The sequence below is a fragment of the Nanorana parkeri genome, unplaced genomic scaffold (genome assembly GCF_000935625.1).
Source record: "Nanorana parkeri isolate BGI_ZX_2015 unplaced genomic scaffold, ASM93562v1 scaffold292, whole genome shotgun sequence".
In the NCBI taxonomy this organism is placed as follows: Eukaryota; Metazoa; Chordata; class Amphibia; order Anura; family Dicroglossidae; genus Nanorana; species Nanorana parkeri.
The window spans coordinates 598510-625926 of record NW_017306560.1 but is presented as its reverse complement, the minus strand read 5'-3'; the positions used below and the strand labels follow the sequence as shown (position 1 = coordinate 625926).

At 40.7% G+C, this 27417-nt stretch overlaps 1 protein-coding gene across 1 annotated transcript; it reads right to left on the bottom strand.

Annotated features, from left to right (window-relative positions):
- Nucleotides 1-1059: 1059 nt before the first annotated feature.
- On the bottom strand, nt 1060-23121 carry LOC108787915. Its single transcript, XM_018557610.1, has 7 exons — nt 22421-23121; nt 13691-13754; nt 12055-12151; nt 10686-10828; nt 4960-5193; nt 2984-3583; nt 1060-1119 (listed from the first exon to the last, which is right to left on the bottom strand). The coding sequence occupies exons 1-7, from the start codon at nt 23119-23121 to the stop codon at nt 1060-1062; spliced, it is 1899 nt and encodes a 632-aa protein (XP_018413112.1).
- Between the last annotated feature and the right edge of the window lie 4296 nt (nt 23122-27417).

Below are 27417 nucleotides of genomic sequence, written 5' to 3'. Positions count from 1 at the left end.
CACTGGCAACCTTGACAGTTGGCATGCCTAAAAAGGAACTGCTTTGGGAGACCAATAAATTAGTGGGTCTAATTCTGCTTTAAAATCACTTAACTTGCTCACTGACCAAAAAAAAAAAAAAGATAATTGGTGGGGTTTTTTTTGTTCAACAGTGATACCACTGATATACCAATAACAGTGTATTATCCAGAGACGGGTAGACTGCTGCTTGCTGCTCATTTTCAGCCATAATTCACACACATCCAGCAAATGTACATAAATATGGAGTGGCACCAACAGCAATAGTTGTCTCCCTGCAAATGATATCTACAGGTGAAACTCGAATAATTAGAATATCGTGCAAAGTTAATTTATTTCACTAATGCAACTTAAAAGGTGAAACTAATATATGAGATATGGATGTCACCAGCACTCCAGAAACGACAAAATAACAAAAGATTTTAGTGAATCTTCATTTTATTCACTCGAAAGGAATCAAGCGCTTTCGGGGCCGCACAGGGTCCCCTTCATCAGGCTTAAAGTCATCTCCACATGGGAAGTCCAGTAAGGAGTGCTACAGGTCCTTGGTGCCCCAGCTGCAACCCCGGTAGTTCTTATGAAAATGCCAAGTATCTGCACTGGTACTCGAAAAGTATCTGTGCATCCCTACCATTAAGGTAAACCTTTTAGTTATCGGCCTGTATTTGACATAAGGTCACTCACACATGTAAAGAGTCTTATGAAAATATGTCAGCTGAAATAAGTCACAACATATACACTGTCAATTATTTTATTTAACTCACAACACAAAAAGCAGCTAGAAAGAGCTTTGAATAAGGCCATTTATTAATTCAGACATCCATAGTCTATTTTAACATTCCGCTGTTGTAATTTACAAGCATTTGTCAGTACATCCTACAAAACAGGATTAAAATGTATAATCTTTAACAATCATGAAAGTATTTCTATTTTTTTTGTTTTAGAGCATCTAAATATATAAATCCTAATAAATGGTTCAGGGCTTTTTTACTTGGAATAAGAGAAGCATAGCGGTCAGATTTAGGGGTAATGACTTGGCAGTCAGCTGGACCTTGCCTGTGTGGATTCTGAAGCATCAATCTTTTGGTGTGGATTAGAAACCTGAATGAACACAAAAACAACTAGCTCGTCTTGTATGATGTTGAATGTAATGATTGAATTAATGATTTATCAAAAGGGGACAAAGCACCAAATCATGTACAATTTGTCTTGTATTTGAAAATAGATTGCAGCTATCAAATCTTGACAATGTGTTGCTCTAAGTCTTACCTTTTCCTTTCCAAGAGTAGGGATCTTTCTGTCTATATTCTAGATTGAAAAGCACTGGTAGCAAATGCTAAATCATACCAGAACCTTGCATTCCATTTTCTAACATAACTTTTCATAGGTGCTACAGTATGTGTTGCAACTTTTTGACCATGAGAAACACGTTCTTCATTTTATCAGCAATAAATGTGTCCTTATTTTACTCCATATGGTCTATATTTAATAAGACAAAGAGCAATGCACACAGAATTGTAACTTGTATCAACCAAATCAGAATTACACTTTGTTCTGAATAACTATGGGTATCTTATGAGGGTATATAAAAAAGGATGATCATTTTTTTTTCTGCGAACAGGAAACAACTGGAATTTGGTCAATAGCAGAGACAGTAGCAGAGCAACAGTTGTAGATTGTTTTTAGCAGACAGAATATACAAAAATATATTTGCAGGCAAGTCTTCAAAGATCAGTTGGTGTGCCATACCTGTGCCGCCATAGTAAACTGAAACAACCCTGAAAATTATCACAATTACTATATAAAATTGGGGCTGTCCACTTTAATAGCTATACACTCAAAATCAGAAAGAGAAAAAAAGGACAGAAATCACCCTGAAACATACGTGATTGTTGTGTGGATATTACATTGGTGTAAAAGTTGGTTCCCTAAAATACTTACAAAAGCACAAAGTTTAATAGCACAGTAAAGCCTTGGTCCACAGTTGATAGCTATTCCAAAAACCTACACCGTATAGTATTGTAGAAGGGTTGACAATACATACAAAGAAGCAGCATGGTTGGAGGAGAACAATGTGCAAGTGACCGATGCACATTAAAGGGCAGAATGTTCTTCCAGAAGCAGAAGGAGTGAACAGTGACAAGGGTGCCCTCTGCAGAAGCTGCATTTAGGGCTGCTGGAGAGTTTATGCCAGTATTTTATTGTGCGTTAAAAAACAACAGCTTGTGATAAAATTTCACTTTCCTATGTGCGTTACAAATTGTGATGAAATGTTCATTGTGTTTACTTGTGCAAGTCGATACTCACATTACCCAAACACAAAACAAAAAGAAAGGTTTAGCCAGAATGCGTGAAACGATCAGTAACAAAACGCCTGTGTAACTGCAAACGAATTCCATTTAGCTTTTCTGCTAAAGCAGATTCTCTTTAACTCCATGTGTGTGACAGAGAAAACATCATGTGGAACAGCTGCATAGTATGAAAGAGCTATCATATATCAAAAGTGGCACAATCCAGAGCTGGTTTAAATTGACAGGTTAACAGAACTTAACACCGTCAGTAAAGGAAGGAATGAAGACACATGCAGATGGAGAAGGAGTGGTTTACATCCCAATGCCATGGAAAAAAAAAACAAAGTGTTAAAGCTGGCACTTCCTTTCCTTTCAACACAGTATTTGGCACTGGATTTCCCCTACTCTTTTTCAGTGCTTTCATTGGCAGTCTGGTATAAAGGGAGCACAGGAAAATGTGTTGGTCAGGAGTAGATGGGATTATTTAAGGTCATTGAATAGTGGTGGCAAGACTTCCCAAATCCTTTGAATGTGTTTGAGGGTGGTGTAATTTATAAAGTCTTTGAGCATAAAAAGTTCAATCATTCTGTAACTAATCCTATTGGTGTGGATGGAAAATTTGTACAGACTGCAGAGCTCTGTCTACCAACAACTGCAGTACATTGACTGGTTACATTCCAAGCTGAACCTAAAGACATTTTATTTTCCATGCACTGAACAGTGGAATCTCCAGCTGAATTTATTCCTGTGCTTGCACGAGAGCAAGCCTTTGTGGATGCTAGGTAACAGTCATCTGTTATGTACCCATCATGCTTTTTGGACAGAGACTCTGTAGCCGGACTGAGCTGGTCATCAAATACCAAAGGCTGCTGGTCATCTGCTTCTTCACAGATCACAAAAACGGTGCTTGGACTCTCAAAATCCAGTGAGAGCTCTTTGGCTCGGAATCCATTGCTTGTTGTTGTTTTAGATGAGCTTGTAAACTCCATGGCAGATGTTTGGCAGGGGGTGTGGTCCTCCTTCACACTTACGGACTTTTGGCCAGAGCGCATACTATCAGACGAATCATTTAGTAACCCGAAGTATGGGCGTGTTCTTCTGAGATTACATGGTGGAAGTTTTCGCTGGAGTTTTGCTGACTGTGTAAGGGGGTAAGAAGCATTACGGTCAGAAGACTCTGAGAAAAGATGAGTGGAATTTCCCCCTATCTGAACAGCAGAACCAACTCTCCTAGGATTCTTAGGATTAAGACTCTTGGCAGGTGCTGTGCAACACTGTAAAGCCAAAAATATTGGAATTATGTAAAAGGTTTGTATATTTGTTATACTTAAAGAAACTAGGAATGCCACATTCAAAGCAATATGAGTTGACAGTCACCTCAGGGCCATGTTTGGCCATATTAAATAAAAGAGTCTGTGTATAAAGGAATGTCTTTGTCTCTCAATATAATGAACTCCAAACGTATACTCCGTTTAAAAAAAAAAAGAAAGTTGTAAAAGCTGTGTACAAACGCAATATCATCTTTCCTTTGTATGTGTTTGAACTGAGGTTCACAAATATATCCACATTCAATATGTAGAGTGGTGAAGTAGATCCTCAATTAATTTACATTGGGGAAATTCTACGCCATCACATGTCAGTGTAAAATACGGAAGACAAAAATGTCCTCACTTTCCTTCCAAGAGGCCAGGTGCATGTGTATTACCAAATTCCCTCTTTAAGTACCAAGTCATATGGATTACACAGGTCACCTAGTTGAAAGCAGGCAAGACACTGTATTAATCCAATTAACCCAGAACCTATAGAAGAAAGAAAAAACAGAGTACATGCTCTATGTGAAGGATCGTTTAACAAACATAGCAAGAGAAGCAGTAATGTACTCACAAGTAACGTATGAAGCCAAGCATATCCAAAAGTTTCTTTCAATGGAGGCTCAAAATCCAGAAAAGTCCAGACAACACAGCACTGATCGCTCGGTTCACTGACAAGCTGTCTTCCAGCACTGAGTTTACCAGGTTAATGTGTTTCTGGGGCACGTCCCCTTCCTCAGAGGGTTCTAAGGAAGGGGGCCTGCCCCAGAAATGCGTTAACGCAATAAACTCAGTGCTGGAAGACGGCTTGTCAGTGAACTGAGCGAGCAGTGCTGTGTTGTCTGATGGGATTTTAAGCCTCCATTGAAAGAAACTTTTGGATAGGCTTGGCTTCACACGTTACTTGTGAGTACATTACTGCTTCCTCTGCCATGTTTAATAAACGATCCTTCACATAGAGCGGGTGCTCTTTGTTTTTTCTTTCTTGCACAGACTTGAAGGTTCCCTGCCTTTGTGGAGCTGCCCTCTGTGTGATCGTTACATTTGAGTGGAGAGAGGGCTGCTGACGGTGCTGTGAGCTGGGAGTGGAATAGATTTAACACATAACTTAAATAACTTAAATGTGACAGTAAGGTGATGAGTTGACAAGCCTGCTGAATGCATGTAAATGCTGAAAGACCTTTCTTTTCATGAAGTCGGTAATTAAATAAGCCATTAAAATCTTGTAAAGAATCTATCATATTCCAATTCCCATATGCATGTCATTGTCATCCATATATGGTGCAATCAAAACTAGAACATTTTAAAATGACTATAATAATCTGATTCACAGGACTTACACGGTCTACCAGTTTGGTAAAGGAACCGCTGGAGGAGCGGCTTCGCCATTTCATTTGTAGTTGAGGCAAGAGACTGTTAAAGGTAAGTGCACTCCAAGTCCTCTTTCTGGCGACATCCACTTCTTCTATCTCACTGGCCTTGTCATCCACACTCAGATCAACACTTGTGTAATCTGCATTTAGCCAGTCAGATACAGAGGCAGGGCTAGTGACAATCCTTCTTAGGCTGCCTTCCTGCAATGACAGCCATAACATTATAATACCCAGATCGAATTGGTAGAATGAAAACTTTAAGTACCAATTCATTTATGCCAAAATTATTATTCCACTGAAATATCAACGAGAGCGAGAGAACAAAAAGAATGATATAAAATATATAAAAAAAAAAGAAAATGAACATTTGTTAAGGTTTTAAAATATAAACAGAAACGTGCTAAATTCTTATTGCCGTGTGTATACAAAACGTGACAGTTTATAATTATAAACTTTATTTTACCAGACCGGATATTGTTTTGGTTTTTTTTTTGCATTAAAAGGCAGAGATTACATATATACAGAAAACAATTACTCAGTATGGGCAGCAAGCAAAAATGAAGGTGCCACATAAAGTACATGTAAAGCCACATTTTTGCAGTCTGTGTTCATTGGGTTGATTTTTCTCATGCTAAGTCTCAAGACACAACCGAAAGTGAGAGGAGATCTCTCTTAGACAGCGGTTACTGGAAAAATTGTTCCCACTGGAAAGTTTCCCATCTATTCCTGACAAAGTGACAAATCAACATGTTATATTTTCCTTCCCTTTCAGTCCCAGAGACAATGATTACCAGAACTGATAAAGAGGTGAATCTCCTCAGCAGGGACACAGACCTGAATGAGCTTCTAACCATTCCCTATTTTAAAAATGTTGCCTATAGTTACACTTTAATACATCAGTAGAAGATACAATAAGGCCAAAGCACATTATGTCACACTTCAACCAATTTCGAGATCAAATCAGCTAAACAGAATAACAAAGCTGAGGAAGTTTCATATTTGTTTTGTTATATAGAAGTGAGAAAAAAATGGTAATCAAACTGCAGACCTTTATCAAACACATGGTCAAAGGTAACCTTCCATTCTGAATCATGGGTATGAACCCATTACACAGAGTCAGAAAAAGTTAACAAAAAATTATCTTAGAAACAGCTTTGAAATGGGCATGACCCACAAGACAAATCAATTGATACCTTCTACCATTCCATACTTGATTGATAACAGCAAAGAGGTAGGCTGAGAGAGACCTGGTGACGTACCTCAAAAAAGGCATGGACATATGGTACTATATGTGAAGAACAGTGGAGAGGTTTTGTAACTATCCCAATGGTTTACAATGAAAAGCTGGAAACAAGTGCAATCTAATCTATAAACCTGTAACTCACTACCTGCCATCTTATCATATACTGCCTCCCTTATTGCTAGGCTTGTCCAGAAATCAGCACATGATCACATCTAATCTGAAAGAGCATATATCATACAAAAAAGTATGCTGAACTATTACCAGAGATTTGCAGACAGAATTAGCATCAGGAAAACAGTGTGCTGTGTAATGATAAAGAGAACCTATACACAATAAGCTTACTATGAACACTGCTAAGTAGCGTGAGAGCAATTCTGCTTATCTGAGATTTGAGTAATATGAGTGAACAATCATCTTACGGGTTTAGAACACATCATAGGTTGTTCTTTCTGAATTGTGTGTCATGAATAACGAGGCTGAGGCTACTGGAGCAGACTAGATTTACGCAATATGGCTGTATTTGATGCATAAAGATATCGATATTACCCCTACAGTACATGATCTCCGATCTGTTCCCTGTGTCCTTCAATGAACGGGAGAGAAAAGAAGCTTTCATGATAGCAATACGTAGAAAGGTGAAAGGAATTATGCCTGCATGCATTAAAAACTAGATTTCTAGATTTTGCAGCTACCGTGTTTCCCCGAAAATAAGACACTGTCTTATATTTTTTTTGCCCCCAAAAACCACACTAGGTCTTATTTTCAGGGGATGTCTTTTTTTTTAATGTGCAGCAAAATCTACAACAATCTAAAGTTATCTGGTGTCACTCCGCCTGTCACAGTAACTGGCGCTCTAGAGGAATATCGGCTAATGTGGCTCTGCTGCCGCCGCAGCCTTGCATTCTACAGCGCCGGCTTCCTTTGCCACCAGGGACAGCGGTACCAGCGGTGCAGCAGTGGGGACATCAGACAGTGGACAGCATGGTAAAGTACAGTACCATCTACCGGTACACATTACAGTACCATTACATTAAGCAGTGTCTTCGGGGGACAGCAGTTTGTGAAGAAAGGTACTGGAGTGCTCCGTGTAACCGCGCTGGCTGGGGGGAGTCCCCTGTCATCCCCTTAATACAGTATGTCCCTGCAGGCTGATACCATCTCTCCTGCAAGTTCCCCCTCACATGCTACCGCCGAACTAGGTCTTATTTTCAGGGTAGGTCTTATATTACAGGAATCTTGAAAAATAGTGCTAGGTCTTACTTTCAGGGTAGGTCTTATTTTCGGGGAAACAGGGTATGTATAGAGTAGATGATGGTTAAAACATTTGCCAGTTTTATATCACTCTCTATATCTGGGGAGGTTTCCACTCATTTTAAAGTGACAATAAACCCTCACATTTTTTAACATAAAACAATACTGTAATGTGCGCCTTACTGTAATCCATGGTTGTTTCCCTTCTCTTTGTTGCTCTTCCTTTTAAATCTGTATCTGTTCTCATGCTGGGCAGAACTTCTGTTTTGCAGCAGACTGTCTTGTCTCTGGAATGGATACATGATGTCTGTGTGCAGGTTCACAACCTGAGCCAGCACTACAGGAAGAGGCACTCAGCTGCAAAGGGAAGTTCTCCCCCAGCATGAGAAGAGAGAAGGATTAATAACGTGCTGGATTAGTGTGATCCTAGTTCATTTTATTACTTCATTGCTGTGCTGTATGTGTATAGGCCAATGTAGTTGGATCTGTATGTGCATTATAATTAATCGAAATTAAATCGATTAATCGATTATGAAAAAATTTGATTAATCGAACACGAAAATGTTAATCAGTAACAGCCCTATTAAATAATAATAGTTGATCATTAAATAATAGATACATCACATTCATTCTTTCTGCATAGCTCTCATCCCTGGCATACGTCACAGAAAAAACTTGAGGTAAGGAAAACATTATCAAGCGGACTTCCCTTCTGGACTCCTCTCACCAGATGCGTTTTATGGGGGAATCCAATTGGCTGGACGGATTCATGCGTTTAAGCGAATTGGCTAGAGATTACATTTTTCATCTCGCCACGCTCATCTCTCGCCTAGCTGAGCGTGGGAGAGGATATTGTTGGACACACTGCACACAAAGTTCCATTCACAGCCGATTTCCTTTTCTGTGCGTGGCTCCATGTGCAGTGTGTCACAGGCTTCAGTGCCAGTTCACTCCATCTCCAGTGCATCCAGGTAGGGTTAGTGGCCAGAACGCACTGGATCACATAATGGACGTCTCCTTGCATTCTGGGGAGGGGGCGTGCCCGTGCCATTCAAGTCAATGACCACTGACACACCCCCAGCCGCAGTGCGATGGCCCGCACCAGAACATATGACACAGCAATGCACGCATTCCGGTTCAGTTGCAAAAAATAGTGAATGGAACCACCATGCCCCCTCCCACCCCAGAACGGAGGGAGGCTACCACTATGTGATCCAGTGAGTTGGTGTACCCTGGCCATAAACCTGTTTTCTGCCCGGGGCTGCTGCACCGTCTTCCCACCCCCTGCATGGTTGTTATGCCACTGACTCCACTCACTGCACACGCACACACACACACACACACACACTTTATTGATTAGTTGTTTGCCCTGGCAAAACCACAAAACATTCTAGCTGGAAATTCACTAAAGTTTAGCTATTGAAGAATAGTTACATTTGACAGTATATGGATGAAAAGTCAATAGGAACACTGCATTAGGCGATTGTCCTAATGGACTTGCAGCTATGGAAATAATCTGTGTACATTCTTTCCTCTGGAGACGTGCCAGGCTTTGCCTCTGCAGACTGGTTATCCACATGGAAAACTAGCCATACATAAGGGGAGCAAATAGATATTTTAAGAAGAAGCCTCACAGACTTTAGCAGCTCTCTTTATTTCATTTCTGACCACAATCTGCAAAGGTGATCTACATGTAAAACCGGCCATACGCAAGGGGAGCAAACAGACCTTTAAAGAAGAAGTCTCACCTTGTATTACTTGTCACACAGCACAGTCACCGAACTCCCGCAGTGTATGGTGCTTTTTATCCCATACTTCTGTGTCCAGTTCAAACAGATACAGACTTTCACAGTTCACTCCTCTAGATTCCTGGCCGTGCTCTGCAAAGGAGAGGCACTCTTGATTGACATCTCTTATCTCACTGTCCCTGCTCTTTGCCAAAACAAAAACAAGACTCCCCTTCCAGGTTTAGTGCTCGTGCTGATTCTTGAGAGAGCGTGCCCCCTTCCTCTGCATTCCTGTGACCTCGCTTATGTCTGAAAAGTGCAGAGACAGCTGTCATTCAAGAGTCTGTCTCATTAGCAAAGCATGGTCAGGAATGTAGAGGAGTGAACTGTGAAAGTCTGTATCTGTTTGTACTGGACACCAAAGCATGTGATAAAAAGCACCATACACTGCAGGAGTTAGGCGATTGTGCTGTGAAAAAAATAATACAAGGCGAGACGACTTCTTTAAAGGTCTGTTTGCTCCCCTTGCCTTGCGTATGGCCGCTTTTACACGTGGATAACCTTTGCAGATTGTGGTCAGAAATAAAGAAGGAGTGAGATGCCGAAGTCTTTATTTTACTTTCTGTTGCACACAGAAGCATGGGATAAAAATCAACATATACTGTGTGAGTTAGGTGACTAAGCTGTGAAAAGGCGGGACTTCTTCTTTAAACAATTTTTAACTTGACATGTATGATGAAAAAATGTGTGGTGTTTTTTCATGCCTGTAGAGGTAATCAGAAGTGGAAAGTGGTTAATATGAGGTTGTTAGACTAGAGGAGACAGGAAGCAGGGAGTATTCAGAGTAGAATAATGGTAGGAACAGATTTTTTTGGAGCACAGTAGATAGTAAGCAGGGAATACTCAGATGAGAGTCAGTAAATATGGAGTTGTTAAAATAGAGGAGACAGTACGTAAGGATTATTTAGGAGTAGAGAAGTGATATAAAACAAAAAAAAACCCCAACACAAATAAAAAAAGGAACAGACACGATAGACCACTTGGTCTTTTTCTGATGACACTCTCCTATGTTTCTGTGTAAATACAGAGGTTTTACTGTAGAGACAGTGATGGCGTTGTTAGAACAGAGGAGACAGAAAGAAGGTATCTGAAGTGGAGAAGTGGTAAATATTGAGGTGTTCAAGTACAGGAGGTAGTAGGAAGGGAATATTCAGAGTACAGAAGTGGTAACAATGGAGCAGACAGCAAACATGGAGTAGTCAGAGTGGAGAAGTGGTAACAAAGTAGCAGACATGAAACGTGGAGTATTCAATGTACAAAAGTGGTAACAATGGAGCAGACAGGAAACATGGAGTAGTCAGAATTTAACTCTAAACGAAAGCATCCAATATTTGTCTTCACCATTCCATCCAAGAACTACTTTTGTAAGTTTATGTCTTATACATACAACGGTTTCAACACCATATACTGACCTGTAGTGGATATGTGTTGAAAGTGAAACAGTCTGTGTTGTCGCCAGCTGAGATAACAAAAACCTCATCACTGTGGGAATCGGTTACTGTAATTGAGCATGAGGTGGGATCTTCCTGGTGCATCTGCTGAGAAACATCTGTAGCTACAGTACAAAAAAAAAAAGGAGTAAAAAAAGAGCGATGTATGCCCTGCAGCCAAACATTGTATTTTAGATAGACATGTCAAGCAGGGAGCTTACACAATACTCTTCCAGAAACCTTAATAAAAACATCAAAACTGCTCCAGATTTCACTGGATATCACATTAAGGTTATATTATTCTCCTATTTCCTGACAAAAAAAGAACACGAGATCAGCACTGCTCAATCTTCCATGTTTATGGAAAGAAAGCCTGGACACAATTATATGAAAAAAATTGCATTCCTGCCCTGCACTTTTAAAATTACTTTCTCATTTAAATGCAAGAAAGGCCTCTGCATATACAAATATGGTGCATGATAGAATGTCCATGATATAAAGTGACAGCACAGCAGTTGTTTGTGTAGTTCTTGTACTTCTCTGCGTAAGTTTCCTAGATGGAAGATGAGCACAGTAACCTATCTGTATGGGGTTTGTATGTTCTCCATGTTAGTATTGGTTTCCCAGCACAATCCAACAACGTGCTGGAAGGGTACCCGTCAGTCACACAAACTGAAATGTGTCAATTGTGGAATTTAATAAAAGGTGTATGTAATCGTCAATACTACAGGTGTCAGGTATTGACGATAAATTCAACCTAGAGTTAAATGCTGTGATACATATAAACCTGTTCTGACGCTAGAATCTTGAGCACGCCTGACTAGAACGAAATGTCAAGCTAAGGCTTGACCTTTCTGTTCACTTCAAATTGCAGCTTATCTATACTACTAAGCAATTAGCCTAATTTCTAGAATAAAAGATTATGAAAAAATATGAGCTACTGAGTAAATGCCGAGACTGCAAGATTAACAGAATGTGTACAGTAGCTATACTTCAGTCAAGCACATTACATATTAATACATTATTAAGTAGCTGCATTAAAATAAAGGTTAAAGCCAGATGTAACACTTTCTATTGTCCAGATATATCTCTTGCAAAGGATTTTAAGTGTCAAGGTGTTACTATGCATGGGGCATGGGCTGTGAGGCTGCTAGAGGCCAGTGTTGCAATTCCCATTGCATCCATTGGCAGAAGGTTGGAGACCGTTGCACTGGTTTCCTGGACACATGAAAAGACCCATAATACACCAGACTGAGCCTGGGTCTCTAAAAAGACAATGGTAATTCTGTGGGGGGTCCTGCATACGGATATGTCTTTAATGAGATGGTACAGGAGCGGTAACCCTCTTCACCTTGACCAGTAGATTCCAGTGCCCTATTCTGAAGATCCTCTTCTGCCACCACCAGCTGTAGTTCATTAAGATCCAAGCCTGTATTTTGAATCCCATTCTGCAGAAACACCAAATACGCATTACAAACACATGGCAAAAAGAAAAGAGAGTCGATAAAAAATGATTGCATGCTAGATGCTTATTAGTGCTGTCCATTTCATTGCCAAGTAGCCCACTTTCAAACAATGAATCTAACAGTTTGTGATGGTGCTTTTGCTGGCACAATAAAGGGGAAATGCAATGAGCATTCTTGAATCAGAGTCAAAGCTGGAGACTTCCAGGGCTGTGGATTAGGTAGCAGTTGGTACCTCTGCCAAGCTCGCTGCTAAATGCAGAAGGTGACAGCTATTCAAAAACAGATTATTCAGTTAACTGCACCTTATTAAAGACTCAAGATAAGAATTTACATGCATATATATGCTGGTGGTTATCCATTACTTCAGAATGGTGCCAGATCAACCTTTTATTTCTTCTAGCTAGAAAAAGCCACTTACTTGACCTAGTAAACTATCCAATCATTTTGAACAAGTAAGATAACCTTATTTTAATTGCTGACACACTCCTGCTCTTACTCTTCCTACAAGTGTCTTCAAATACCTGTAAAATTCTTTGCACATTTTTTGAACTGATGTTAGAAGGGCCCATTTACACCATAGGCATTGGGCAAAACTTGCCCAACGCAGTCCCAATGCACTGGCGAAGCAATTTGCCTTGTGTCCAGTTACTTTTGTTCACACCAATGCACTGCATTGGTCTGCATTGAAACATGCAGGATATACTGCACATTTGTGCAGCACAGCAGGTCAGAACATTGCAATGCATAGTACCACACTACAGTACAGGTGTGTGTGTGTGTTGCGCACACCTTAACACATGCCACTGGTGTGAACGGGCGCTAAAAGTGAAAAAAAAAAAAAAAGTGAAATTTAAAAGTTTCCAGTTTATCCAGGGCCACTGCATTTTTCACAAAATGATTCACTAAGACACGGCACGAACAAAAGCCATGATGTAACAACTGTTACTATGCTTCCAGTTATATCAGAAGTTGCACTGCATGCAACTGACCTCTAACACACCCGAGCACTATTTTGATTGCACCGGACCGGACTGCAGGCACAATGTGCCTTGCGATCCAGTGCAGACGATCGCATTGCGGCCAGAGGGCGTGGCCCCTCCTGCCCCACAAAAAAGTGAGCCGGCCACAATGCGATGCAGTGCGTTCCGGCCAGAATCGTGCCGGAACGCACTGCATCTGGTGTGAACCTAGCCTAAAGTGGAGCCATGAGATACCAAGATGTGTTTTGAAATGTGGATACAATCAGTTTAACTTGATCCAGGGACAGTTCTCTCATGATGTACCCAGACCAGTGGAAGAAAAACTTGCCAGTGCGTGATTGGTTGAATTTAGTGTCTATCTGGTTGAATAGTAGAAGTCTAAAAAGAACGGAGTGAACATCTGATAGGGCAGGTGTAGCCGCACTGAGCCACATTGTTAACCTCCCTAATATTTATCCCTAATGTGCCGCATTACAAAACTGTAGCACTTGTTTGCGAAAAGAAAACAAACATATACTCAATGTATTTTTGTCATACTTACCACCTGTGTTGTCACCTGTCTGACCTGGCTCTCATTTTGCGCTCTCTTGGGGCATATCTTCTGCCTAAATGGCCAACACATAACACTGTCAGTTGCGTAAATCTAATATCTATTCAGAGATTAAATTAAAAGGTGTGCATGTTTTTCTATCCAACATAATATTCTTGCATAACATTCCCATTTATAAAAAGCATTATTTTACACACACACACTTCATTGGTATTCCCTAATGGTTATGTTTTTGTTCAGTCAATTGAGGCTAACCTACATGCCATCTGTACTTATCTCAAATACATGCACCTGGAAAAGGTAAATTACCTTATCTGAAGAAATACAAAAATAAAGAAATAAAAAAAAACAATAAATAAATAACAAAATACAATGTTATACATTCCGATATAAAACTCTAAAAGGCATGTAAGAGGTACTTATAGAAAATAGGTTAAGGTGCTGGTACTTATTCCAAAAGCACTTCTATGTTTCATGGGGATCCACCAAGCCTGACACATGCTAGGTTCATTGGCTCCTGTCTAAATTGGCCATAATATGCACATGTATGAATGTATGCGAGATAGGGACCTTAGATTGTAAGCTCCTTGAGGGCAGGGACTGATGTGAATGTGCACTATGTAAAGCACTACGTAAAATTGTCACCGCTATATAAATACCTATAAAAAAAAAAACAAATTACATTAATATATTTATCTCAAATTGCAGCTAAAGCTAAGAGCTCTGAGAGGACTCTTGCTTACCAGAATGCAGAGCACCAACAGAGAGACACCTGCTTTGAACTGTGAGATGCAGAGGGCATAATGGAACTATTGACTTTGGTTGGAAGTCGAGGCTTACTTGCATAACTAGATATTTGGAGCACTCAGAGATGCCTCCCATCAGGGAACTCACAAACATTAGCAATGTACATGTGGTAGAAGGTTTACTTTAAAATCTGGTTCTGTGTATGCATTTTGCACAATAAGCAGCAGTGTTGTTCTAATAGATTGTTTTATCATTTTGAATGTAGGCTGTCGTTTAACCCATGTCATTTTTCATCAGAGTTAAAGTGACATTAAACCCTCAGATATTTTAACATAAACCAATACTGTAATGTGTGCCTTACTGTAATCCATGGTAGTTTCCCTTCTCTTTGCTGCTCTTCCTTTTAAATCCTTATCTCTTCTCATGCTGGGGGAGAACTTCCCTTTGCAGCCGAGTGCCTCTTCCTGTAGTGCTGGCTCAGGTTGTGAACCTGCACACAGACACCATGTATCCATTCCAGAGACAAGGCAGTCTGCTGCAAAACAGAAGTTCTGCCCAGCATGAGAACAGATGCAGATTTAAAAGGAAGAGCAGCAAAGAGAAGGGAAACAACCATGGAATACAGTAATTACAGTATTGTTTTATGTTAAAAAATCTGAGGGTTTAATGTCACTTTAAAATGTAAGAGATCTTAAGCTAGTTACAATCAGAGATCACCAAACAATTGCAGAGAGCATTAACAGAGTTTGTAACATTATTTCAGAATATAATGTACCAAAAGGACCAACAAAGTGTTAAATTTAGCCTTAGGGCTTGTTCACACCAAATCCGGACCAGATCTGCAGGAGTTTCTGCTAGGGATGCACCGATATAATCGGCCACCGAAACACAATCGGCCGAAAATTGCACTTTTGGCATAATGCCGAAAGAGCCATTTTCTGGCCAATACAGCGGTGCATCTTTCTCTCCTGACCGCTGGACGCTGCTCTGTGTCCCAGCGGGGAGGAGAGAAACTTACAGCCGGCCGAGTGCTGCGGGAGGAGAGCGCTGTGAGCGGCCAGCGTCTCTCCTCCCACACCACTCAGCCTCCTATTACAGCAGAGCGATGTGTGGGCGGAGACAGCACGCGCTGTCACAGCAGGCTGAGCTCCTCTCGCTCAGCCTCCTGTGACAGCGTGTCAGGAAGGAGACGAGTGCACATTATGTTTGTACATAATTGAGGACATAGTATGGTTACTGTGTCCTCAATTATGAATGGGAGTGATCTACATCACCTGCTGTTCATTCATGATTGTGGTTATAGTAAACATACTCTGTCCTCATGTTATTAATGAATAGGAACATTCAGTATAGATGATTCCCATTCATTGAGTGGTGAGGCTGCAGAAAAAGAAGTTGAGGATTTATTTTTCTATTTCAAAAGGGAAATGTCAGTGGTCTGTTTAGACCCCAGAGATGTCACCAAGGCCCCCTCCCCCCACACACACAACATAAACGGGCACCATATTGTGGTGTACGTCATGCACATGCGCTGCAGTGCGTTAGAACACATCGCAGTGCATGAGTTTTTTCTTTTAAGAAAAACAACATTATTTTAACTGTGGCAACGCATGGCAAAGCTTTGTGACGCATTGCCGTGCATTGTGATACCTTGTGTTGCAATTAAATATACGCCTGTATCATTTTATCACAACACAAGCAACACAGAGCAAACACAATTTTTAACATAAGTCGCTTATTTACAGTTTTGCGTACCGTCATTTTGTTACCTTTTTGCAAAAAGGTGCAATTTAAAATTTCGAAATATGTGTTATTTATTAACTCAATACAGTTTTATCTTTTAGATTTAGCCAGAAAATAACTTTTTTTTTGTGCGCTGATATTGCTTTTAGTGTGCTTTTATCAATTGAATTGTGTATTTTTAATCGGTTTAATATTAATTTGAGAAACATTTGCGCAATTATCGCAGGGCCTACAAATTTAGTAGCACCATCTTTTTATTCTACATGCGCTTTCAGAAAATATATGGTTTGGGGGGTCTTTTACAAACGCTAGCAACGCAGCAGTTGAAAATCAAACCAATAGGAAAAATTGCAAAAACGATGTGGCCAGCTGATTTGCAAAATGTTCCGGAGGGCTTGGCAGCGAAAGGGTTAAATGATTTACTTTTTTTTTTTACTGTAATTGAATGTATTCAGACATTGTATTACTATAAATACATTTAGTAATGACTAAAACATCTAGTGCTCATATTTCTTGGCCGCTTGTTTGCACACTATGGGACATATAAAGTGAATTAGGCTACCTATGTCCTGGCTTTAGTAAGTCCTGTGCATTGTGAGGTTTGTGAATGGGGCCAGACCATTTAGTCTTACAAATTCCATCAGGATACTCCCACAGCAGTTTGCACTCCCACAGCTGTTTGCATGTAATTGCACATGTTGCGATTACCTCCAGACAGTCGCACCTTGCCGCAGGAATTCACGAGACTCAGCGATCCGGCCCCATTCTCAAGTATGAATGGGGTCTTAATTGAAAGTGGGCTATCATGTGCTTCTACCTCTCCGACTTAAAGTGTGTATGTATGTATGTGTGATTATATATATATACATATATATATCTATACACACACACACAAACCTTTCTTTTTCGTTTTGGATTGAGTAGGTAAAGCTTAAAACCCCTGTTAGGTTGGGTTTTGCTGTTTGTGTCCTATTAGTGAGATTTCCCTTCACTTCCTATCCTGTGGAAGTGAAGGGAAGTCTCATAGGAAGTGGAAGAAAGCATCTTCATTGGAATATTTACCCTCACCTCTTGCCCTGGGGACACCTGTAAAATGTTGGATTTTCCATGACTTTTTTTTGTCTCAGTAACAATGGTCACCAGGGCAATTAGAGAAGGTGAATCTCTTTGGCAAGGGCTCTTAGCAATCGGTGATGCTCTGTGCAGCCTCCCTCCCAGCTCACTGACATCCCTGGTTGCTAAGAGCGGAGCAAGAAACTCTGGCTTGCATCTCGCCAAGCTTCTTGCAACCAGTGAGCTAGGCACAGCACAAATTCCCCGGTGACCATTTCCTGCCAACAACCCCCCCACCCCCACCGCCCAGAATGATATCACCTGAGGAGGCGAATACCTTAACAAATTATATTTAGGTGTCTTATTATTTAGTCTTATTCAATGTCAAAAGGTTGAAGCATAGCTACTAATAGTCATCAGTATTTGGAGTAAACCAAATCAACTGGTGGCTGTTGTACACTGCATTTTGCACCCTGTTAGCGTTCTTTGCATTATTTTACTCTGTAAGCTTCACTGCTTATACACGAATGATTTTGACTTCTTCAGTAGAAGCTAGTACAGTATGTATATTTTCATATATTGTACTAAAGAAGCTTGTACCGGGATCCTATGATGTGTCAGACTGTATAATCTCTCAAATATGAGGTACAAAAAATAAATACTGAAAAACGGCCTGAGAATGATGGCATTCCATGTGTGGAATTCTTCTGGTCCTAGGTCCTGCACAGCGACATTACCCACAGAGGATGAAGGAAGGCATTCTTTCAGACCAACTCATGCTGGCCAAACAGGGTTAGAATTTCTGGCTAACTAACAAATGACCCTTTCAGATACACACACACAGTAAACAAGGCACGGAGTCCAGTATCTCTTTGTGGCATAAAACGGATGAGCCAGAAAAGACAAAATCACTGGCAGCACGGACTGTGCCCTCCCTATGCCTCCTTGGTGGCCTGCATAAACCCCAATGGCTTGTGAGAAAAAGACAGAGCCAGACGCAATACACCAAAGTGTATGCCTTGCTGTCAGCACTGTCATCATTACAGAGTCATTGTATTTGTGTACCATGGACTGTAAATTGTTGGCTAATATTTACTTCCGATATTTGCCTAATGTTTCATAAAAAAGGAGAAAAAAAAAAACAGATGTCACTGTGGTATATGATCTTGTACAGAAACATATCAATATCGAGATGGCAATCCTTTAAAATAAATTTGGTCAAGGATGTTATTTTATGTGAAATCAGCAAAAATATGAACAGTTACAGAAACATGCAGGTCCTTCAAAATTCAGCAAACAAAGGCTAAAATCTGGATATTTGACATATAAACCCATGTCCGATGAAGCAAGACACACTGAAAGAATATCCAGATGGTTTTGGTGCTCACATAGGAGACGTGTGGGAGGCGGGAGCTCCTAGTCAGAAGTACAACAGAAGTACAAAGTCTGAATTCCAAACCTAGTACACCACTGACCAGTAGATGGAACATTTTGTGTTGACGTAATGCCCGACACCCGACACCCAGGAGATGTGATTGACCCAATTGACTAGCTAGAAACAGCAGAAGCAAGGAAACTGCTGACTGGCTTCTGCCAAGCATCAGCACACACAAATATCCTCCACCTGTAAGGCTTGACTACAATAATACAGTAAATGTCACGGCCAAGTTCATTTATGTGACTATAACAAAGCTTACTACTCAAATATCTAGGTCTATGGAAAATGGCAGAGATCCACGACATACCTGAGCCCGTTATGTGCAGAGGACCCCTACAAAGTATAAAAGTCTTACCTTGCAGCAGGCTGTCCCCCCGCACATAATAATGAGCTTCCAGGCACTGAGGACAGGGAAAAATGCAACCCAAGATGTACATCACTCTGGTTGCATCACCTGAGACTCTCTATGGTGGGCTGTGCAGGGTCCCAGGTGGGCTGGGCTGGTCGCCGGGGTCCCTATCCCTGTACCTCCTCGCAACTCTTCTTAACTGCTGCTGCTGGGGCCCGGCCTCCTCCACCCCCTCCCTTGTCACCTCTATCATGCTGCCCCGGTACAGTTGATACCCATGTAAGAGGCCCCCCAGAACCCTCACATGGGTACCGGCCATACACCCCTGATGGCGGTGTTCTATCAAAGGTTGTGACTACGTTAGAATGTGTGACCGGTGACGTGGCCACACGTTTTAACGTAATCGCGTCCAGTTTTTTTCGGCGGTGGGATGTGTGACCGCAAATGGGTGAAGAATTCCAGCGCTTTCCCAGCTGTTCCAGGGCAGATCGGCATCGCAAATCGCATGTGCAGGAGAACCGATCTGTCCTGGAGCTGCTGATCGGTCCTGAAAAGTCAGTTCTATCCGACTTTGTGAGTGCGGTGGAATGTGAGATCGCAGTCGGAGAGAAGTGACATTTCAGGGCTGAACAGCTGTTCCAGGACAGATCGGTTCTCCTGCACATGCAATTTGCAATGCCGATCTGCCCTGGAACATTGGAGAAAGCGTTGGAATGCTTCAAGTATTCCACCGCCGAAAAACTGGGCGAGATTACGTTTAAATGTGTGACCACGTCACTGGTCACACATTCTAACGTAGTCTCAAACTGTGATAGAACAGAGGCCTGTCTGTAATCATTTAATCAGAGAAATAGATTATAATAGGGAACATTACAGTGTAATATTCCCCATTATAATCCACTTGTCTAATTACATGAAGAGCCCCCCCTCCCCCGCTCGGACTCGCCCTGCCCGGATAGCAGCAGCCATGTGTCGATGTGTGCACTGCAGGGGGCAGTGACTCACCTCCTGTTACTATGGACGCGGTCGGGAGGGGAGGCGAGTCACAGGACCCGCCCCCTCACTGAGAAACCCGTCGGCAGTGCGGGGCCCCACACTGCCCCCTATTGCCGGACCAGACCCCACTGAGGCTGTGGGGGTGCCCAGGCCCGGACCCCACTGGGCCCCCCCACAGCCTCAGGCCCCGGTGCGGCGGCACCTGCCGCACCGGCGGTACTTCCACCACTGCAGCCTACGTATATTTCTTTCACAACAGGCATACTTTTACCATGAAAAGATTTTTGCTTAACACTACAATGTTATGTCATTTTATCGAGCAAGTAAGAACATCTGGTTTCAGTCAATTTTTGTCTGGAGTTCAAAACGACATTGTTTTGTAAAATTAAATAACAAGAAGCATGAGTTATGCAATACACGGAAAGCACAAGGCAACACTGTTTACACATGAAGCCCTTCCTTGCAGTATTCGAAGCAGCACTGAAATGATTGCAGTCACGCTGGCCACAACCTAAATAAATGTGTAATTGACAGGTATGCAGATTAAGGAAGATTACATTTTGGCTTATAGTTAAAGCAAACCTGTCATTCATCTGGGCAATTCAAACTGAGCATATGATAGAAATTGCATAAGCAGGAGTTATTTTGGTAACACAGCATTCTGTTTTTATGCAATACAATACTTTGTTTTTTATTTCATTGTAATTAATTCAAATCACTGCAGATATCTGTTTCTCATAACTTATTCCTGATCTGTTGATCTGTGTAAAAAAAAATGAATATATAAATAAAACCACTGTGAGTCAATATTCTATGAGAACAAAACATTACAGTTTCCAAGGCAGTGAATACTTAGCCCAGTCATCACATTGGAGGACTAAGGCCCCATTCACATAGGGCTTAAGGCTGTGGCGGGGAAACCTAGCGATTCTTGAAGCATGAATACCAGGTATTAGACATTTAAGCCGGGAAAAAAATTGATTTGGTTCATTTAGTTTCCGATGTTTCGTTATTTTGGGATTCAGGTCCAAAATCAATTCATTTCGGGATTTGGATTCAGAAAAATCCGAAATTTTCATTAATTTTGGATGTGTTTGATAATGACCAACAAATTTTAATTGCAGTAAAGTGACATTAGAAACAAAAAGTGACTTCTTTTTTTTTCTTTCAGCAGCCTGGCCACCCCCGAACCCGCCCATTGACAGCTCTGTTGCCGAATGTCAACAAATGGGAGGAACAAGTTCCGTGATGTCACGACTCGCTTCGCCCCTTTGTTGACATTCAGGTCAGAGCTGTCATTTGGGTCAGAGCTGTCATTTTGCGGCGATGTTCTTCGGGATCGGACAGGTTGTCTGGGTTTTTTTTTCCTTTCAGTGAGTTGGCGACCGTCGTCCATCATGATTGATATGGATCTACATCGCTGGACAATGTGATTGACCTTTGTATTACATCGATTGACACTTTAATTCAACCCCCGCCCCCCCAAAAAAACAACTTGTTAAAAACCTTTGTTGTGCTTTTTTTTCAAATAAAAGGACTTTTGTGTACGGTGTGTTGTTTATTTACAATTCAACTTTTTTTTATTTGGAGAATGAGTAGGGGTAACAAACAACCACCGGGCTAGGGTTGTGGGGAAGAGGGCCTTTGTCCTTATCGACATGGGGAGGAGGTGCTTTTCCAGGGGGTGCTTTTCGAGGGCATGTGTTCTGGTTACGCATTCTTTTTTTTTTTGGCGTTGGGATCCCCCCTAAAATTCCTACACCTAAAGTGTCTGGTATGAATTGGGGAAGGGACTTTCTTTTTTTTCGTTTTACGTTTAACAAAATTATTTTAGAATATTCAGGGGGGGGATATCAGATGCATCCGAAATTTTCATTTTTGGAAAATTCAGATTCATGATTTTTTCATTCAGAAATTTGGATGCAACTGAATGTCCAAATTTCTAGTCGAAACAAATCACATATGTCTACTAGGTATGTCTGTACAGATCCAGACAGATCGTGTCCAGGAACAATAATCTATCTCGAACTGCAGGTAATCATTCCATGTACAATTACTTGCGGACAACCACAGACAGATTGTCAGACTGTCATTCACTTGAATGGGCACAGCAGCCGCATCTGTATGGACACACCTATGATTCCTGCCGCAAAAATCCATAGGTTCTTGCCGTAGTAATCTCCAGTTTAGATTTGTATCCAGCTTCAGTTGCCAGTATTTCCGGATTTCCTGATTCGATTATTACTGAAAGTAAGCTCTGTTTATCACTGTTATCCCCATATTCTCAGTTTAAATTGCCAAGCTTTGTGACAAGTTTATTTTAACTTTTTTCATAATATATCAATAAATGGCAACGTAGTTGGTCATTTTCTCAAAATGAAAAATAGAATCTTACCTATAAGACAAGCAAAGCACCAGCACCAAGACGCAAGTAAAAGATATGGCAGCAGCAACCGCAGCTAGCAGCACAACATTTTCCCTGCCTCGGCTCTTTTGAACACCCAGTGCAGTCACCAATGACTGGTTATGGTATGTGAAGAGAAGGGCAAAACCTCGACCATGGTTAGTAGTTGTGATTAGCTCCAAAACCACCTCAATCATTTCGACAGGAGAACCAAATGTCAGATTTTTGTTTAGGAGAGAATATGATCCACAAAAGCGTGAGGAATAAGTGACAAGGTCAGTGATATAGAGGACATCCAGCGGGCACACTTCCAGCACTGGGGGCAAAATAGTAAAGGGATCAGTCCCAACGTTAATGGATGAGGATGTTGCATCTTCACTCACCTGCTGAAAAACATTTGTTATTACTCTAGAAGTTAAGGAGGCCAGAAGATTCATAGGCTTGTTGTAGTCTTGAGAAGGACCATCAGAATTTTGTGTTACTGTAGAAAGCAGCCTTGTTTGTGGCGTGCCTGGTTCAAGGCTGGAAATATTTGGATTGCTGGACAAATCCTGAGATTTCAAGGGCTTAATGCCATTATTAGTCTCATCCCATCTCTGTGGAGCAAGAATATGGTTGCTGGCCTCATTGGCGTAATCAGCCTGTTCTGATGAAACAATTTCTAGATCATTTGGCAAAGTAGTTTGGTCCATGGCTCTTTTGTGAGCGAAATGGTAGTTAATGTCAGAGGATGAAAAGCTGGTAGCAGGGTCACTGTAACTTGTACTCTCATATATGTCGAAGTCCAGAGTTTCCAGCTCTATGCTGGAACCAGCAGGCACAAAGATCTGCCACAAACAATGAGAACCAGGAAGATAGTTGTTAGGGAAACCTGGAGACAGAATGAGGTCTCTACCTGTGGGGTTTATGACAGCACCACATCCAGAATATACCTACAACATAAAACAGAAAAGGTTTTAGCCAATGTTACATTACACATTATGATAACTTTTACTGACTAGCTAGAATTCAAAATAGCCATGATGTATAATGTATACCTCCCCATTCTACATGTCAGTTTTGGGAACAGTGAGGAATAATCTCTAACACAAATGTTTAAATATATCAATTCAATGTAAACCTCTTCTCGTTGGCTGAACAAAAAACAAAAAAAAGGAGGAGTACTGCACATAAACAATTTGCATTATAGATGGGTACTTGTGCTGCAATAATAAACACAAAGCACACTGATCACACCACAAAAGAGCATTCCAAACATCTGATGTGTCTGTTTCATTTAAGGAAACTTCTCTTTCATCTAGCAAAAATAACTTTCACTGGCAAAAGTGGGAACAAAAAATGCGGGACATCTGGTTAACATCTACAATATGGGGAATGCATTTGAAAAATAAAACTGTCAGACTTGCTGGTTATCTGCTTAGACAAATGGAAAACTGGCATTGCTACAGAGAAAAACAGAAAGAATCTTCACATATTACCCTAGATAATACTGTTCCTACTGTGTTGCAACGAACCCAAACATACAAAGTGCACAGTTACAAAGCCACCAAGGGGAGCCTATCACTAGCTCCGTTTGACTGGACTGATTTCATTACAGAGAATTAAGTAATCCCAGGAAGGGATCATAAAAGGAAGGAAGAACAATTTAGAAAGAAAATGTAAAGAATATGACAAAATATTTTTAGATAGCATGGGGCTAATACACAATTTTACTACCGTGTTTACATTAAAATACTCAATCAGGGTTAGGGCAATTTAACGGTCAACTCCATCCACAGCTGACTTTAATTGTAAGTGGACATTCAGGAGTTTAATCACTTGTTGGACTCTCACATCTCTTGAGATTCCAAAGCTTTTGTAATGGTTGCAGCAACTGGGCAATAGTGGAAAAAATAGTGACAGTGTTTTGCTGAAAAAGTCCCGGGGCATATAAAGTCACAATGTTTTTCAAATAGAAAAATATGGTTTAGTTTAGGATGAAGCAGAGTAGACATTTTCCGTGAGATTGTGTATTGTGTATATGAAAAGATCTAGGGTTTAAAGTACTCCTAAACCATTAAAGCTGATTTACAGAAGTGTGAACTGTGGTTCTGTGAATACCTATTTCCTTGGAAAGGCTTGCTTTTCTATAGACAGTTACAAAAAAATAGAAAAACATTTTTATTCAAGCATTTGGACATTCAAGACTAAATTCTCCTTTGATTTTCCTTAAGTTTGCCTGCTTTATAAAAAAAAAAACAACACACAAAACAGAATGAATCACTTTTTAGCTGAATGCATGGACCTGTTGATCAATGAAAGGATCTGCAACAAAAATCCATTGTGTAATGAGCTTTGCCAGCAAACAGATTAACCCTCTGTATCAATGCTGAGGGATATTAGATATGTTTGTGGGGACAACGTATGCTGTACATTTCAGTCACTCTACTCTAGTAATATAACAGAAGGCTGCTGTTTTCTGACATCACATCAAACATTCTGGGTCAGAAGCAGGATACAAGAATGCAAGCACTCTACCCTTCTAACCCTGTAAGAAGTCTCTTCATTGGTCCTTGTGTACTACATATTTCCATTACTTTGCTGAAGTACTATGTAGGGAGATTTCAAGCAATGCTTCCTTGCCAAAGGCTTATTTGCTATGCACAGTTAAATGTGTAAACCCCAACAATGAATTTCCTACCTTCTTGTATAATAATAAATTGAAAGCATGCATAAAATACTGGATGATACTGCTAGAAATTCAGTGAACTCTAAAAGATGCCCATACACTGGCCGAATTTCGGCCGTTTTTTAACCGCTTGAAGACCAGGTGTTTAGACCCCCTTCCTGGCCAGGCCATTTTTCAGTGTTCAGCGCTGCAGTGACATTTATTCCATCATGCAACGCTGTACTGAAAATTAATTTTATACAATTTTTTGGGGACAGATAGAGCTTTCTTATGGTGGTATTTAATCACCACTGGGGGTTTTATTTTTACTATATTCAGGAGAAATTACTGAAAATTTTGAAGAAAAAAAAAAGTTTTTTTTTACATTATGTTATAAAACAACTAATATTACCCACTTTTTTGGTAAAATATAAAAGAGGGGGTCACGTCGGGTAAATAGACACCAAACATGTCAAGCTTAAAAATTGCGCGTACTCGCAAAAAAATAGCATAGCCAAAATTGGCCATGGGCGACGCTTCTCAAATAGCGGGCATTTCCCGCTCGCGGGCGGATGTAACAGGACGTGTATACACGCCCAGTTACATCCAAGAAGGTAGTTAATGAACCAGCCGAAATTCGGCCAATGTAATGGGCTGACGGCTCCTTTTCAGCCGACATTCCTCGATCAGCTGATCGAAGGAGCTGCTGGCAAAATCTTCATAAGATACAATGAGCTGCCCGCTCTGATCGGCGGCACCTGCCAGAATACAATGCAAACAGCGGGGATTCCTCGATCAACACGCGGTTTGTGTGGATGGTAGTCGTTTCGTTACGAATCAAAATTCGTACGAATTTTCCTGAAATTTGGAAGCATCCGAAATCCGAATCGCAGTTTCCGAATTATATCCGAAATACGAAATTCCGTTAACGAATTTCGGATCCGAATTTCTTTGAAACAGGAACTAATATTACCCCTGTAAATGAGGTTGAACAACATGACAAGATTTTTTTTTTAATCCGAAATACGGATCCGCTGCTTCTGAGGGTTGCATTACAATACACAGGCAGGAAATACGAAACTCCGTTGACGGAATTTCGTTCCGTTACGAACATTCGTTATATTGAAGTTAAAAAGCAAAATACATTTGTTAATATACTGGAGTTGATGGTAGTTTTATTTTTTGTCATACGAAATTCGGATCCGGAATCCGTTAACGGAATTCGTATTTTGTTTAGGTGACCAATCAGAGGTTTTCTCTTCTGCTGCTGAGAGTTGCATTACAATACAGGCAGGAAATACGAAATTCCGTTGACATTCGTTATATTGAAGTTAAAAAGCAAAGTACATTTATATTGGAGTTGATGGTAGTTTATTTTTATCCGAAATACGAAATTCGGATCCGGAATCCGTTAACAGAATTCGTATTTCAGATAAAAAAACAACTACCACATCGACTCCAATATTAACAAAGGTATTTTTGCTTTTTAACTTCATCATAACAAATGTTCGTACAGTTACGAAAATGTGCCAAAACTAACGAAAATTCGTATTGAGTTTCGGACACGAATTACGAAATACGAAATAACGGATATTCCGAAACGGAACTGAAAAATTTTTTTGACGGCGCACAGGTCTAGTGGATGGAGGAATTGCGTCAATTTCTTCCGCTCAGCCCGTGGCTTGAACAAAATAAATTGTCAGGTGTATGGCCAGCTTTATGCACCCTGCCTCACTGAAATTTTAAGTGATGTTATCAGCCCTGCCTAGTTTACCTCTCTGAGCTACACATCCCCCTACCTTTACACTATTATTATTATTATAATTTAGGATTTATATACCAACAGTTTGTGCAGTGCTTTAGAATATAAGGAAGACATTACAATTACAATGCAATTCAAGACAAGATGGTAAGGAGGGCCCTGCCCCTAAAGGGCTTACAATCTAAAAGGGAGGGGCACAAAAATGTGAAGTGTTCTGTAGTCCAAAGTAGCGAGCAGCCCATAGTGACAGCACTGCTCCTTCACAAATACAGTACAGTAAGAGTGTAGTCCTCGCATGACGGGAAGTGTTGCTGGTAGGATCACCAGGCAGGTTATAGAACCTGAAAAAGAAACCTAATGCAGCCACGACATGTAGGGATTGGTGAGCTGCAAAATGTTATTTTTTTGTTCTTGGGTTTTTATACACTTTTAGTTAAAATTAAGAAAAGGCCATGTTTAACCTCCCACAAATTCTAATGATTTCGGTCCAAATGAAAGCAATTGATTTTGCCTCTGCAGGGAAAAAAGAATATCCTTTGCTGACCCAGCAAAGAAATCGGATTAGTATAGTGGTCAATA